The sequence below is a fragment of the Thermobia domestica genome, chromosome 9 (genome assembly GCF_964235325.1).
Source record: "Thermobia domestica chromosome 9, izTheDome1.hap1.1, whole genome shotgun sequence".
In the NCBI taxonomy this organism is placed as follows: Eukaryota; Metazoa; Arthropoda; class Insecta; order Zygentoma; family Lepismatidae; genus Thermobia; species Thermobia domestica.
This window is the reverse complement of record NC_137462.1, coordinates 120,236,956-120,254,105: the sequence shown is the minus strand read 5'-3', so window position 1 is coordinate 120,254,105 and position 17,150 is coordinate 120,236,956. Positions and strand designations below refer to the sequence as shown.

The 17,150-nt window shown below is 35.1% G+C and overlaps 2 protein-coding genes across 4 annotated transcripts in view; one reads left to right on the top strand and one right to left on the bottom strand.

The window, feature by feature from the left end:
• The window catches only part of LOC145694973 (beta-galactosidase-1-like protein 2), an 89,831-nt gene extending 76,482 nt beyond the window's left edge, over positions 1–13,349 (top strand). For all 3 annotated transcript variants that reach the window (XM_081771783.1, XM_081771786.1, XM_081771784.1), the window contains exons 12-14: positions 1,371–1,590; positions 4,322–4,438; positions 10,030–13,349. In XM_081771783.1, the coding sequence (XP_081627909.1) occupies positions 1,371–1,590; positions 4,322–4,423 (322 nt within the window). In that variant the 3' untranslated portion in view covers positions 4,424–4,438; positions 10,030–13,349. The remainder of the gene's footprint in view (positions 1–1,370; positions 1,591–4,321; positions 4,439–10,029) is intronic.
• LOC145660977 (uncharacterized) lies at positions 7,590–8,240 on the bottom strand. The gene has a single exon (XM_081726428.1). The coding sequence runs from the start codon at positions 8,238–8,240 to the stop codon at positions 7,590–7,592; it is 651 nt and encodes a 216-aa protein (XP_081582554.1).
• Positions 13,350–17,150: the final 3,801 nt, after the last annotated feature.

The window sequence follows — 17,150 nt, the reverse complement described above, 5'->3', positions numbered from 1 at the left end:
ATGAGTCAAGTTATTTCGTCACTTCCACTATCAACCTAAATGCAAGGTTCCAAAACTATATGTATGCTAGATAAAGAAAGGATAGGCCGGCGTGTATTTCATTCTTTTTTCATGTAAACACATTTCCTTCCTTTATTTTATTTTTGATCCATTTGCTGTTTAAAGTTTCTTCTTTTGAAAACTTAAAAACTGCAATTTTCTTTCTTTATAATAATGTATAAAAGTCAATGCAAAACATAACTATTTATGTATCTCAGGCCTTTGGAGCCCACTGGAAGTGATTGAAGCTGTAACTCCGGGCAGAAATACATCTTATCTCATCCTTCCTTTCTCTGGTGTTATTCTCTGCCGTTTCTCTGGTAGTAAAAGTATGCTTCTACGTCGTCATACTATACATCGTTAAGTTGAAAACGACTGCTAGAATAAACCAAGGTATCAAATTTCTGTTTTGAAAGTTTTAGGAAATATTTATAGCTCCGGATAGTTAACTTTCTGTAGTTAACTCTAATATATTAAGTTTAATTTACTATACATATTTTGGCAAAATAATTATCAAAAAGGTAGTAAAAACATAATTACAATAATAAGAGTATACTATGAGACTTTTCGCGAAAATGCTTTGTCACATAGAGAGTGATGAAGAAGGGAGAAAAGAATAATTATAAAACTTTTTTTTTTTTTTTTAAATTTTAACCGACTTCACACACGCTACTTTTTTTATTTATTTTTTTTTAATAGTGCTGCGACACTTTGCAGTTACAACCCCTGTGCTATTATGTAACCACAATCTCACTAAAGAACGTACGGTTGTCTATAAGCATGTTACTGTGCTATAATTAACCCAGTATCCGATTAGGTATTTCAGTTTAGCTCCAAAGATTACTGTCATATCCTAGGAAGAAATTTATGTGGAACTTTTTCAAACGAAAAACAATAATCAAAATTGATGCGTGTATGTTGAATTTATGGGTGAACAAATCCAGAACTGTATCTAGACGGGTTGAATTGAGAACCTACTCCTTTTGTTTTCAAGTCGATTAAAAATTAAAGAACATAGAGGAAATAGAAGCGCCCAGGCGCCGTTCTGGATTGAATGGTCACAGATAGATAGATATAAAAATATATATAAACATATAGTTGAATAACAAATTAAACCATCTTTTCGTATCAGCAGTAAAACTGCCAAAAGAGCATCAGTTTAATGTTGACTCAATTACAAACGGTTAGCCACAATTTAATGTCACCAAGAGAATTGATTTATTTATCTCTTGAATAATGATACACTTAGATCTTGTCCTTCGGGAAAAGAAAAGTTAGTTTTGTTTCTATGCAAAGTATAAATATAAATATATAATTTCATATACTTGCAGGTTGCGCGGCTGGAGGCAACGAGAATGCGAGCAGAGCCTTTGCTTACATAGATTTCACTTAACTATTACTGAAGGACCGTTTGACACGTTCCTTGATATGGGAGAGTGGAACAAAGGAATCGTATTCGTTAATGGATTTAACATTGGCCGATATATGAGCTGTGGACCACCAAGGAGTCTTTATATACCGGCACCTCTTCTAGAACGAGGTGATAATGAGGTAAATATTGGGTACTTTTTAAATTTATTAGGATCACGATAGTTGGGCTCATAATAATGTTAGTACGTATTTATTGTAAATCCACACGATAACTGTCAAACGAAAGCGAATTGCTATTATTTTTTTTTCAATAGGCAGCTAGAACGATAATCTCAACCGAATTCGTTAGTAGAGTTAACCCGTTAACATCTTCGTGGGTAACGGTGGCTATCCATATCCCGTGCTTGGAAATATGTGCTGAGATTAGATTTTTCTTTTTAGGTGGAAGGATTTTTTTTTTTTTTTTTGAGATTAACATTCTTTTTATATATATAAACTTCAAAAATATTGGCGAGATTTAAACTTCACATGTTTGAGATATGAAAGGATGTAGTTGTTGTTTAATTTCCTTAGAGATTTTCTTGGTTAAACCTAACATCATAATTATGGGTGAGATTAAAACCTCTCATTTCTCACATACTTGTAATATGAGATGTTATATAGTCTAGAATGATGTTGTTTGGCACCAGTTTAATCTCTAAATATATTGATGAGAATAAAACCTCATATATTTGTTGTATGAGAGAGTATACAATACTGACTATTTCAACTACTAGCATAGATTCGTTCATAAAGGTAAATTTCGCGTGAATCTCTTTATTGTTATAAATAACATAGAGAGGCAGCGCCGTAACTTGGGACTTTCCCTGGGGGAAGGCAAGTATTAATGTTTGGGTATCCTAGGAAAATATTTAGTTGGGCCCTCTTAGAAAAATTTGAAATTTTCCTCCCCTAAAATATAAATCTTAATAAACATTTTTATTACTTTTAGTAATCCGAATTGGGATTTTAATGAAGTAGGGTTTAGATTACATTTATGCTTCATTTCAGGGAAGTATATTTGTTCAAATGGTTGGGGGAGAGGGAATAAGTAGAACTTTAAATTACTTTAAGTTCTTTTTGAAATGGCCCTCTGGAACCCTCAATGGTAGGCACTTTACTGAAATAAGCCCAGATCACATTTCTTTTCTTTTCTTTTTTTCCCCCTTAATTGTGAGGCTATTCTATGGCTCATTTATACATTCATGTTTGTATCGTACCATGTGGATTAAAAATTTTATCGTAAAGTGGCGTACCTTGAATGGCGAGGAGTTGCTCCCTACAAGTGACGGCGCTGGAGACTAGCGGAAAGAAATTTCATGAACGTTGTGAATCTTGTGTGATACTGGAGAATATAATAAGAAACAAATGCGTGTGCGCATCTTGTGTGATACTGGAGAATATAATAAGAAACAAATGTTATAGTTGAGTATAAGCAAACACGCCGTGAATACTGTTAAGAGAGAGAAGGTAGTGACACATGAATTCTTTCGTTGAGGTAAAGATCTAAAGGAATATTGTATTGATTATCTAAATTAAAAGTTTAAGCATGTCGATCTGAAGTTGATTCGCTGGGATTAATTTTCAATGAGAGCTATATTCTTTGTCTCATGGAGCCATGGTAAGTACCTATGATTTTTTAATATTTCTCACAGAGAAAATTCGCCTTTCAATGAAAAGACTCTGAGACATCCATATCTTATTTAATTACGTCCAACGTATAATTTAAAATACGCGTATGCATGATCATGCTTCATATAGATTAAAAGTGTTACAGAAATATTTAAAACCCAAATGATAATAAGCCTTATGCTCAGTTTTACATAGGAAAGACTGATTGGTTGGTGATTCTTCTTAGTGTAATTACTGTTACTGAAGAAAAAGCAGTTTACCATTTTTTTTTTTTTCTGAACACCATTATTATAACACCACTAGAAGTAGACTTGACACTGTTTGTTTTTCTTTAAATTATGTATTTTTAAAGAAAGAAAGTAGGGGGAAATCCTATAGTTTCTTATGGAAAAATATAATGTTTTTATTAGTCCAGAGTTGCGTCCCGCTCAAGCTGAGGGGAAAGAAAAATGCTTCAGGCTTATGACGTCATGCTATCTCTGTTACTCTGGGGTTAACCATCACTCATTGTTCTGTGCACAGTTTCTCAATTCTCAGAAGAAAAAAAGTACACTAACGTATTCTTTTCGATCTTAAGTTATCCTTTTTCCTGAACAAGAAGAAAATCATGAATTAAGAATCGTATCAAGAAGTGATCTGGAAAATATTTTTGCGTGAATAATCAAACGGTAGGATTCGTGAAATATTGTAGAAAAACATTACCCCTTGACGCATCACACATAAAATATCATTGGCTCTTTTACATAAGTTAACACTTAGACTGTCATGTTGCTCACACCATGTGCTACCTGTATTATAACGGGGCGCCGGGTAGCCCACCATATGGGCACATAGAAATATTGCTCTTCAAGTCGAGCTGCCCACGGTGTGTACACACTGATCACCAGTTTCTTATGGTAGCTTGATTTAGCCGGCCTGCTGGTATAATAAACACCTGCAGCATGGGGAAAAACTGGTTTAGAAAGAAAATATACACAATTTTTTGCTCAGAAGAATAATGGATATTGATTATCATGATACTTACTATATTGTCCATGGCTGGAAGGGTTAAAAAGTTTTTTTTTTTATATCGTGGCAGTCTAAGTGCTAATGTGTTAATATGCATACATTGATGTATTTCAGTATTGGCTCACAGTATAGCATGATTTGTGATTTAATTTAAGAAATAGGAGCGAGATAATTTATTGCATTGGTCCATAACTTTTTCTAAAGGAAAAAAATACTATTATTATGATTACAGATACTAGTATTTGAGCATTACAAACCTGCAACAAAACTTATCTTTCGATCAACTCCAATCTTGGAAGCGCATCGGAGGAAAGATGATGATGTGACCTTGTGATAAGTATAATGAAAGGTAGGTATGTTTTTCCATTTTACGAAGACAATAGTTATGTAAATAAAAGAAGTGCCATTCGCATCAGAAGTGAGCGATCTATCACTGAACCATAATTTTTTGTATTCAGTGTTAAGTGTGGAAAACTTAAATGAAATTAACGTGTTTAATTTTCACCCTAATTCAGACAACATTGTCATGGCGATAGAAAAGGTGAGGTATAAGGATAACGTAAAAGATGAAAAACACAAAGTACATAATTTCTTCCAGATTTCTCTTCTCTGTTAAGAACTTGAGCTTATATGTGACTATAGAATTAATAGAGACCCTCTCCAGGAATGCCTTGGAAGAATTAGTGCAAAAATACACGATGTTGATTTCATCGACAAGAACATTATAGTCTTTTAAGGTTAGTGTTGAATATCACTTGGTTTTTACCAAATACAGGGTGTTTCAGTCAATTAATCTCTTTTTCATTTCATCACTGTGACCAAACAAATTAACGTATACGAACAACCAAACCATCGCTGTAAAGAGTACTATTCCAAGTTTCATTACTAGTGGATAGAATTTATGACATGTTCAATGTGTCCCCCACACCTGTTGCGAACCTCCTGCATGCGAATCGTGAAGTTCTGGAAAACCCGTCTACAGATATCTCTATCAACAAGTGTGCAGCAATAAATGATTGCCATCCGCAAATGATTGCAGTGTACGAGGAGCCCTAGCGAATACTTTCTCCTTCAGGAATCCTCATAGAAACAATCACAAGAAAACTATTTGCTGAGCAAAACAATATATTCACATAAAAAACTACATACGTGTTACAGTTTCACCAGCTAACATTTTGGCGTCATCAGATACTATAAGACACAGGAGAAATGAACATTATTATATACCAACAAGAGTTGAGGCATCTTGCTTCTGATTAGCTCCTGGCAGCAGCCAATCCCCTTCAAGTATTGAGATTTGAATGGGGGGAATAGCAGCCCATTCTTCACGGAGTGCTGAACTGAGGACAGGTATCGATGTAGGTCGATGAGGCCTGGCACGAAGTCGGCGTTCCAAAACATCGCAAAGGTGTTCTATAGAATTCAAGTCAGGACTCTGCGCAGGCCAGTCCATTACAGGGATGTTATAGTCGTGTAACCACTCCGCCACAGGCCGTGCAGTATGAACAGGAGCTCGATCGTGTTGAAAGATACAACGCCATCCTCGAATTGCTCTTCAACAGTGGGAAGCAAGAAGGTGCTTAAAACATCAATGTAGGTCTGCGCTGTGAGAGTGTCACGCAAAACAACAAGGGGTGTAAGCCCCCTCCAAGAAAAACACGAACACACCATAACACCACCACCTCCGAATTTTACTGTTGGGACTACACACGCTGACAGATGACGTTCACCGGGCATTCGCCATACCCACACCCTGCCATCGGATCGCAACGTTGTGTACCGTGATTCGTCACTCCACTGTCCAATCGTCCAATGTTTACGCTCCTTACACCAAGCGACGCGTTGTTTGGCATTTACCTGCGTGATGTATGGCTTATGAGCAGCCGCTCGACCATAAAATCCAAGTTTTCTCACTTCACGCCTGTCATAGTACTTGGAGTGGATCCTGATGCAGTTTGTTATTCCTGTGTGATGGTCTGGATAGATATCTGCCTATTACACTTTACGACCCTCTTCAACTGTCGGCGGTCTCTTGTCAGTCAACAGACGAGGTCGACCTGTACGCTTTTGTGCTGTATGTGTCCCTTCACGTTTCCACTTCACTATCACATCAGACACAGTGGACCTAGGGATGTTTAGGAGCGTGGAAATCTCGCGTACAGACTTCTGACACAAGTGACACCCAATCACCTGACCACATTCGAAGTCTGTGAGTTCCGCGGAGCGCCCATTCTGCTTTCTCACGATGTCTAATGACTTCTGAGGTCGCTGATAGTGAGTACCTGGCAGTAGGTGGCTGTACAATGCACCTAATATGAAAAACGTATGTTTTTGGGGTGTCCGGATACTTTTGATCACATAGTGAATATACACATATACATATATGAACACATATATCTAAATATACAATTACATATATACATAAATAACTAATATTGACTAATAAATACATAAGCACATGTAAAACAATCAATATATATACATACAGCAACCATACTACATGTGTGTATTCAAATGTTATACTTTAAGCTTTTGTAACAACCTATTCCACTGTTGGTCAATGATCAGTCCTGAGTTCCAGTACATTGCTTTATTACTCTCCATTTCTATAAACCGTGCCTCCTCCATTTCTTGACTATCCTTCTATCATCTTGGCCTAGAAATTTTTACTTCATTCCAATTAACTGCATGTCCCGTGTTCCTTACGTGTTTGTAGACCGCATTTTTGTCCCTCTAGCCAAGCGTCATTCGTACGTTGTTTTATACGCTTTCTTAGTCTCTTTCCAGTTTCCCCAATATAACACATGTCACACTCGCTGCACTGAATTTTATATATTACTTTTTTCCTCCATCAATACCCCTTGCTCTTCTCTTCTTCCTTCTTTTATTCCTTACTTTCTCCTTTTCTCCTTTCCTTCTTCTTACTTTCAGTAGCCTCTTGCTCCCTTTTCTATAAGTTGAAATGCCTCCCATCTTCTTAAGCATTGTTTTAACGATTTCTGTTTCCTCTCCCAAACTTTCTATCCCCCACCACATTTTTCTTCTTAATTTTGTTCCCCCACTTTGCCCTCCTTCTCGGCTTCTTTCTTTTTCTTCGTTTTTGTTCCCCCATCTACTTCTTTATTTTAACCCCTTTCTATCGTATTCATTATTCTCTAGCTGCTTATGGAATGACTGTATACTCTGTTCTGCCTTGTCTCTTTCACTGCTTATTTGCATAATTCTGTTCTCCACGTTAATGATGAAATTTCTCTTGGCCGAGTAATCAGCATCACTTCTGGCGTGGAAACGCGCAACTTTTTTGATACCATTCTGTGTATATCACTCCTTGTTTCCTTTTTATTCTCATAACTATAGCCTCTTCCTTTTCTACCTCTAGCTGCAGTTGTATGCCTTTCTCTGTATCCTCAATTTGTTTTACAAACTTTTCCAATTATCTTAGAGTTCCTTTTCAAATCCCCAAGCAATCATCAACATATCTAGCAAAAAACACTAATTTGTCACTTCCTTTCATCCTTACTTTCTTCTTCCAGTCGTTCATAGTACGTAATTTCTGCTAGCACCGGATTCAATCTGGAACCTATGCTTAGTCCCTCCTTGATCTTCACTAACTTATCACCTATAACACAGTAACTGTTATCCCATATAGTCTTCAGAACCTCCTTCAGACCTTCTCTCCTCCAACCATTGATCTTCGTCTCCTTCATCAATTCAGTAATGACTTTAACAATGTTGTTCCTTCTTAGACTTAGAAACATAGCCTTCAAGTCAACACGGAACATGAGTGTTTTAGCTTTGCTCTGTCCTACTTCCTCCAACCTTCTTTTTAACTCCACTGAGTTTTTCACACTGCTACTGCCTTGTTGCCTCCTTAACATTTCTGCAACCTTCTTTAACTCTTCCTCCAATGGTTCAAATATATTTCCTCGACAATCTAATACTGGTCTCAGTTTTACCTCCTCCTCATGAACTTTTGGAAAACCTTTTATTACCGGTATCCTACCTTCTTTATTAGGACCTCTTTCAAAACCTGCTTTTGTTAGTGATACTAAAACTTTTTCTTTAAATTCCTCACACACAGACCTTTCACCTATCACCTCGTAAGTATCATCACAGATATTCAATTTTTCTTTGTACCATTGCTTATCCATCATCACGATGGCGCCACCTTTGTCCACTTGTTGCACACATATGTCCTTTCTCCTCTTTATAGCCTTCAACACACTGTTCTCGTGTTTTGAAAGGTTCCACTTTGGCTTCTTTATGTTCCTTTCCACAACCACCTTAGCCTTTCTTCTTATCTTGTCCCTTATCTCCTTGTCCTGAACTTGAACTATGGCTTGCTCTACCGAGTATATAACCTCTTCTGGCGTCCACTCTTTGTTCTTTCACTTTAAACTTATAGCCTAAACTCAACATTTTCTTCTCATCATCTGACAACATCACATCATCTATTACTACCACTTTTTTGTCAATGTCTTCCTCCTCCTTTGCCTTCCACCCTAACTGCCTTCCCTTTTCCACCAATCTTTCCTTTACTTTCTTATTAAACCCTCTTCCCACACTCCCAGTCTCTTCATAACTATATCCATAGTAAATATCAACAAACTATCACTAATGTCACTTTTTAACTTCCCTTTCTTTTCTTCATTCAAAGCTAAAAAACATTCTCTAATCCTAATCAGTTCTTTTTCTATCTTCTTATTGAGTCTTTTGTACCTGCTTGATTCACACCTCACTCCCCTTTTGTTAATCCTTAAGCCTTTCGGTGTAACTTGTTCCACTAAACACTGCCTCAGGAACCACACTTGCGGCCTCTTCGATATCTCAGCTCTCCTCCTGTCCTTCCACTTGTCTATGATCCTTTTCAGCATCGCAATATTTTCAATAAGTAGAAGCTTTGCTTTGTATATACTTAAACACAAACAAACTATTTGCTGAGCAAAACAATAAATTCACATAAAAAAAACTACATACAGGTATATAGTTTTGGTATATAAGAATTTATATTTCTCCTGTGTCTCATAGTGTCTGATAAAGCCAAAGTGTTGGCGAAACTGTAACACGTATGTAGTTTTTTATGTGAATATATTGTTTTGCTCAGCAAATAATTTGTTTGTGTTGATGTATATACAAAACAAAGCTTCTACTTATGAAAAATATTACAATCACAAGGGTTTCAAGTCAAGGCTGATGGCTGGCCAGGAAAATCCTCAATCAGAGATCGCCGGAAATCGATTTGACACCATTCGATCGTGGAACTTGGAATGGAGGTAACATCTGGAGGGTAACATCTGTAGATCTTGCCGAAGAATACACCAGGTGCTGGTCAATGGTACATTATTTTCCATACACAAACGTCTCAACAATTTCCTCGTTGGAGAGTCCACAACACTTCGACGAATGGCCTCGATGTTTTCAGGTGTGCGAACGCGAGACTTGCTCTCGCCTCTTCTCTTTCCTGTCACGTTTTACGCGGAACGGAATTGCTTCACAAACGTTTTGGTTGCAATTTTATCCGTAGCACTTGAGCACTTATACTTCTTTCCAAACATTCTCTGCACGGTAGTGGGCGATTTCGTTTCAGATACCACTATACAACACACAGTTTCTGTTCCGTTGTTACGGGTGGTGCCATTTTAAAGTACATATAGGTTTCAAGTGTTGCCAGATATCAAAGCAAACTTTGAACTCCAAAGTATACGACAATACTGCGAACAGCGCTCCATCATATTTCGTTTGGTTACAGTAATAAAATGAGAAAGGGACTAATTGACTGAAACACCCCGTAATTGGGGAAACAAGAAAGAGTGGGGAGGTCGCATTATATAATTCAAAAATATATTGATTTCAAGATTTTGTTTATTTCGATGTTAAAAATACTATAACAATTCCTTGACTACGTTAATGCGTTATTATAATCTGATTTTGTCTAAATAGATGATGAAGAGATGTTCCTGCGCTGATAAAACCTAATGGCTGTGGCTTCAGACTGGAACAATGGACAAACGACCAACATAGTTACCACTAAATCACAGTGGTTTGTGAGTATGCCGTCCAGATAGTATTTTGTTGTCATATTTAATTATAAGTGTAAAACCATTTTAATGGTTGTTAATGTTATTAGTTTGAAAATCATGAAATTTTTATAGCTCATCTTTTGTATTTTCTAAAATTTCAGAGCGTAAACGAGATTCGTTTATCTGCTGTAGTAGATCTGAAATTTACAAATCTCTCATGTTCTTATGTCAATATAGAAATTAGTAGTAAGATGGATATGAATGTGTTCCACGGATGATTTGCATTAAATTATAAACCAATATTCAATTTTATTGATCATAGTTCTATTTTTGTATAGTATGTACAAAGAATTATCAATTGAATTGTATCTGCATACTTTTGTCTAGGCTGATTTTGCATGTGACTTTGCTACGATGATATATGAGAATCAATTTATGTGTAAAATTAATTAATACTGTATATCAAACTTGCTTAAGTTATTCTTATTGAATACATGAAATTGACAATATATTCAAAGAGGCACACTAAGAGCACACAAAAAATTAAAAGTATCTGTGAAACTTTTCCCCAATTTTTGTGCCAAAGCGTGTTCATACAAATGTTCTATTAATCAGTTAGCGGGTTTTAAAGCTGTAATATGATATAAATTAAAACAATGGTCAAGAAGGGACTCTCTTATGTGCACCAAAATAGAGAGTATGTTTTAAACGGTGATAAAACAACTATTTGATTGGTACGCAAAGAAATTGTTACTGACTTAACTTTCATATAATTTGCATAGGCAGAATGAGAGGCTATGGAAAGTCAGGTTCTGGCAATATCTTAGATCTTACATATGTTCACTATGTATCTTTACTGTGTGCCGGTTCAGAACTTTTTACTTCCCTGCATTACTGAAATAAGGTGAACACATTGTTTTTATAATGAAACTTCTTGAAGGAAATCGACGTTCAGTCAAATTTCTGAAAGGAATCTCGAAGTTATAGATCGTAGCTTGTATTAGTATTTCTGAAAATCGACACTACAGTTCAGGTTGAATAGCACAAGAAAACAGTAGTATGACAAAACTTACGAAAAATAATTTTAGATAGTAATTTGATTTATCACTTCAATGTCTGTTACTTAATTTGTATATTCAGACATTATTATTATTATTGTTTTAAAGCAGCAAACCCCTTTTTAATAACATCTTTCAAGAAGGAAAAGAGTTGCAAGAAAGAGAGAAGAAAAGTAAGTCTGTCGGAAAAGAAATATTTGTTTATGTATATCTCATTTTCAGATTAGTACAGTATTTAAATATCAACATGTGTTCTTTACAGAATCTTGAATAGGAAGTACTTTACTGGTAAATGTCTGCTTTACTTCGAATTTCGTTTATTCGAAACTTTTTCTTTGTTTGAAGAATACCTCGAAATATTATTTTTCGCATGTGTATTATTTTAATTTTTGGCGATAGATTATCATCTTCGATCTCTTATGCATTTCCGATTGGTTTCTGGAGACCAGTTTGCCCCAATAATTAGAAAAGAAATAAATACAGGAAGATACTTAGGAGCTTTTGGTCTACAGTTTTCTGGTTGCTAGCAATCAGTTGGCAGAACGTAAGAGGCTTTAGCTGTAATCAAATCCCTTTATCATGTTGCGGTTTATAAAAATGTTAAGCAGGTCATATACAGTAGCAGATTTTAGGAAAAGAGGAGAAATTCAGAATGTAAATGGGGCGAATCGCTTTCTTTTTCGTAATACTTCAATATTTTTATTGCATTTTTTTCTTGTTTGGTCTAAGTATATCAAATATATAGTATCGTGAATAAATGTGATGTGTAATTTGAATTTATGAAAATTTATAATGTGTTGCTTTATAAATTTCTTGAAGTTACAATGTTGATTATTGGATGTACATAAAATACTAATGAGCTCTTTTTGCATGCTCTATCAATTTTTTTTTTAATTTTTATTTTTTTTATATAATAAATGATAATGCATGAGAACACCTCGGTATTTGTACACTGAGACTAAAATGTAAGATTTTTTTGTGTGTTTGAATGTAAGATCGACTAAATGTAATCTTGTTAATGATGAACCACAAGGCAGCAATTTGTATCTCTCGTAGATAGGCATATGGGGTTTGATGGTAAATGCTGGTTTTGAAAAATGTGATCACACAAACTTTAGAGTGATTGAAGTAGAAATGTCCTTTTTCAGTACAGAGACCGTATGAGGCATGTTTTTACAATTGAACGTGACGTCAAAAACACATTGCTTCCATTGGAAATCGAATCAGGGTCTCCGCACAATATAATGTCCTTTTTTTTTTTTTTTTTTTTAATGTTGAGTTTGATTGTAGTTTCTTCTTTTTTGCTACCGTACGTTCATATTTTTTGAATTTGAAATGAGTCCATTGAAGGAAAACGTGTAACATAAATTTTTTTTTCTGTTACCTAATTACATATTAGGTAAAACTTTATCTTCCACAAAGTCTTTGTTTTATTATGCTATTTTTATACCCTTCGTTTCATCATGCATTCCGTCACAGTCAATAAGGTCCAGGTTTTGTGTTTTTCTAATGGAAAATGATTTTATTAATAGCTATTACGTACACTTAACATTATGTCTTCCAATACGTGTTTAATAAGAGAAGTAAACGTTTGTTGAGCATTACACACAACTGTAACTTCAGTCAGCTATTGTCTTTGTAAGTAATTTGAAGTCAGTTTCTTAATCGTTGAAAATTAGAACATTCGAGTTTTAACTGTTATTACCTTGTTGTTCTCGTCTTGTCTTTCAGTGCACGGTTTACGACTAAGATGAACATTTTGATCTTAATACATGTTGTGTAATCCTGACATGTGTTGAAGCTCCTGGTTTCAGATTGCTTCTTTTACCTTGTACCTGAAGTACAACTAGCACAATTCCCTCTACCTATAGACATTTTTCTAACCTATTTTAATGTCTTTTGTGTGAAACTATAAAAATGACCTATTAGGGCTTTTATAAATTACCCTATTACTCCTGTCTTTATTTATAGTTTTTTTTTTTTTTTTTTTAATTTAATGTATTGTAAATACAGGGAATCTTTTACTGATATTTATATTTAATAATATAGTTTTTGGTAACTGAAATTGTCGTCTTGTCATGGTATGTTTTTATTGAAAAAATAGTGTATTGTTACCGTTGCGTTTTTATATGGCGATAGTTCTGTAATTGCACTTCCAATAAATGTTGCGAACTATTTTGTATTTGCATTTTTTATTTTGTTTTTTTAAAATTGTAATTTAGTAAAATATCTTGAATTGTACAGTGTAGCTTGGCCCACTTTTGTTTATTAATATCATACTTTGTTTTAAAAATAAGCACAACGACTTGATACATCTTCTTATATTAACAACATGATATTTAGCATTACAACTTACTTCAGCGTTCCCAAAATATTGAATATTGAATTCATCAACGTGATATCCTTTTCGAGAACAGGTATTTGTATCACAGTACCAAGAAAATTTGAGACTTATTAATTATAGAAATCTTTAACAAAATATAACGCCTTGTTTACTGTTATATGACTGTAGCGTGTATTATTGTTTACTAGTCGCCTTTAGTGTTGAAAGTTACGACATATATTGTAAATTCTTCCGGTGAGGGAACATTATCGTATACTAACTTCACTGCCCTATTAAACATAAAATAAAGCAGAAAAATCCCTGTGAACTAGAGTCAGGTAGGGAAATGCGTGGTTTCAGAGCTAGAAGAGACCAAAAGTAAAAGACCGTAATACTTAAGCCATCTTAGCTCGAAAACTATGGGCCTAGCAAATTTGATAAATTATACACAAACTAGTGTCTGCTCTGTCCGACTATATTTGTTTCAGGGTCGTGCGGAAATTTCACTACGTCATAAATGAAAACTAGGTATTAAAAGGAATATTCAAATGAGTATTTTATATATATATACAGGGTGTCCGAGAATTATCTATACAACTTTACGACGTTATATTTAAAGAAGTTAATGTGATATTTACATGCGGTTTATTGCATTCAATGCAGAAAGTCTTAAAGTTTTTTCAACATGATGGAGCTCTGCCACACTAGTCTTTAGAAGTTCGAGAATACCTGGATGAGATGTTTCCCAATAGGTGGACTGGTCGCAACGGTCCGATATCATGGCCTCCGCGGTTGCCGGATCTGACACCACTGGACTTCTTCCTGTGGGGGTACCTTAAGGACATCGTCTTCGCTACGAAGGTAGCAAACCTTGAACAGCTAAAGCAGCGTATCCTTGCTGCTTTTCACACAGTAACTGATGATTTGCTGCAGCGCACTTGGGCTGAAATTGATTTTCGTCTGGATGTGCTTCGTATCACACATGGTGTCCACATAGAGGTGTACTGAACAGGTAAAAAACTTTAATACTTTCTGTATTAAATGCAAAAAACCGCATGTAAATATCACATTAACTTCTTTCAATATAACGTCGTAAAGTTGTATAGATAATTCTCGGACACCCTGTATATATATATATATATATATATATATATATATATATATATATATATATATATTTAGATAAAAATGTATTAAATTAATAGTATTGATGTCTGATAGCCGACAACTCCTTAAATATTTACTTAATAGTGACTTTTATTCTGAAATGTTATGGCACTGAAGACGGCGCCATTTTGATGTTTGGTGGTTAGTTGCTGTTTGTTTTAAAGTTTTGAGGCCAATGCCATGCAGAAGCTATACGAGATTTGGGCTAAATTTTAACGTAGTCCGAACCATATCAGTTTCCACTAGCGATTTAGGTTTCTGACAGCAATCTGGAACGCCAACCATGTAGCTGAGACATTTTTAAAATTATATATTTAGTGTTGGTTAACAAATATTTTCCATTTGTTAAAAAGAAAGAAAAAAATACAACTCAGTACTTGATCTTTAGTTGTGGAAATGTCAGTTATTTACAGCTTTATGTGTACCCTTTTATGTAAAGACTGGAAGGTAATCAGGAATAAATTTTGAGATCATACGAGGGAAATAAGGTAGCATGTCTATAAACATTTGAATTGTTTCTCATATTCTGTCTTTAGTTAGTGTTTTCTTGTCTGTGTTAAAAAAAAATACTTTTGAAGATTTTTGAATACTTGTTTTACAAGAATGTTTCCTTCATGAACATTGTTATCTCTGTCGAATATTTAGTTTAAAGTCTCATGGGTATGATCAGTAGGTTAAAAGAGAAAGATAGTAAGTCTAGACAAATGATGATGGAAGAATTGGTGGAATGGCAGAAGCACTTCGAGGAAACCCACAAACATGATTATGCTCTAAGGCTAAGTGAGACGGTGACGATAATGAACGAAAAGTGGAATAAAGAAAATAGGAGGAAACAGGAAAACCTTGAGAAAACCCACGCTCATGGTCTTTGTCCACCACGAAGCCCATTTGGTGAGAGATGAGATTGAACCAGAGACCGCACTCACCGGAGGTGAGCGCTCTATCACTGAGCCGCCACGGCCCCAAACACAACGTGGTCCGCCATAAGCTCATACAGGTTGGGTTGGTGTGCTTAAAAAAAAGGAAGATTTTGTTACGCCCTTGCGGCTATTATGAGTGAATAAAAAAAATTAGTAGATTTAAATAATTCTATTACATAAAACAGCTGTAGCATGATTACAAAATGGTCAGAAGATTGCAGAAAATCGCAAGGTATTTTCATGTTTTTAAAAGAACATCTCCTTTCTACGAAGAAAAGAAAGGTAAGCTTCTAGAATTGTAATAAGCTCTGAATTATACATAACGTAACAGATGCCTGATAGAATCGATGTATGTGGCACTAGGCTGCCGAGCATAAGACATGGTAGTCATGCGTTTGACTTCATTCTAAATCATAAATTTTTATCCACTTAGCATTTTGTTTTCCATTTAATCATTACTTGACATCCTATGGTACTCAACCCATAAAGTACAATAGTGAGTTGTAAAACAGAATAAATAAATAAAATACACCATTAGCTAAATTTTACATTCAAAGTAGTAAGTTTTAATATTACATGGCCACATAGAGCAGACACACATTCATAGTCAACGTCTTGCGAATAAAATCAGAAAAATAAACACACTGCTGAACAAGACTGCACTTATTTAATATAAAAACACATTTACACGTGACGTTTCGATCTTCTAGCCAAGATCCTCATCAGACGTACACCAGAGTGTACGTCTGATGAGGATCTTGGCTAGAAGATCGAAACGTCACGTGTAAATGTGTTTTTATATTAAATAAGTGCAGTCTTGTTCAGCAGTGTGTTTATTTTTCACATAGAGCAGATGATAAAGTTAAGGAATTGACCAACTGAAGAAACCTTTCTATGCATTTCCTTTATTTCATTACAATCCCTCAAGGACGTATTCTTGCTTTAAGGCTTTGGCTTCCTCTGTGATTAAGGAATGAAGTAATGGATTTTTTTTTGATTGACCATTGTTGAAGTTCCTGCGTGATTAAACGTATATCTTTAGTTAAGATGCGATTTCTATTTCCTTTTAAACTGGAGTAAAAGTATTGGTATCTAAATCACGGGGCCCAAGTTAGCCTAGATCACGAAAACTACGTTTTACAACATTTGTTAAACATTACCACTCAAAAATCTTTTGGTTAATTGAATTTGTACTGTTGGTGGTCAACAAAGTCAACATAATTTATAATTCAAGTTAAGAAGACATAAAATAGAATGGAATTCACGGGAGATCCGGATTCGATTCCAGTGGGGACTCGTGGTTCGGATCCCATGTTAAGATGTAGATCCACGTCTGGTATAGCCTGAGTGCTGAACGGGACACTAAACTCCAAATCAACCAATCAGCAGGATGAAATAAAATAATTCAAAGGAACTTTCCGAGGAAGTTAGTAGGACTTTAGCTAACAATATTATCGGTGAAATAACAAGAACCACGCTATTCAGGTAAAAACTTCATTATTGTATTACATAGAACGAACGGAAAGGTGCAAAAGTTATTGTATGGTCAAACGGTTGTCTGTTACAGTAAATC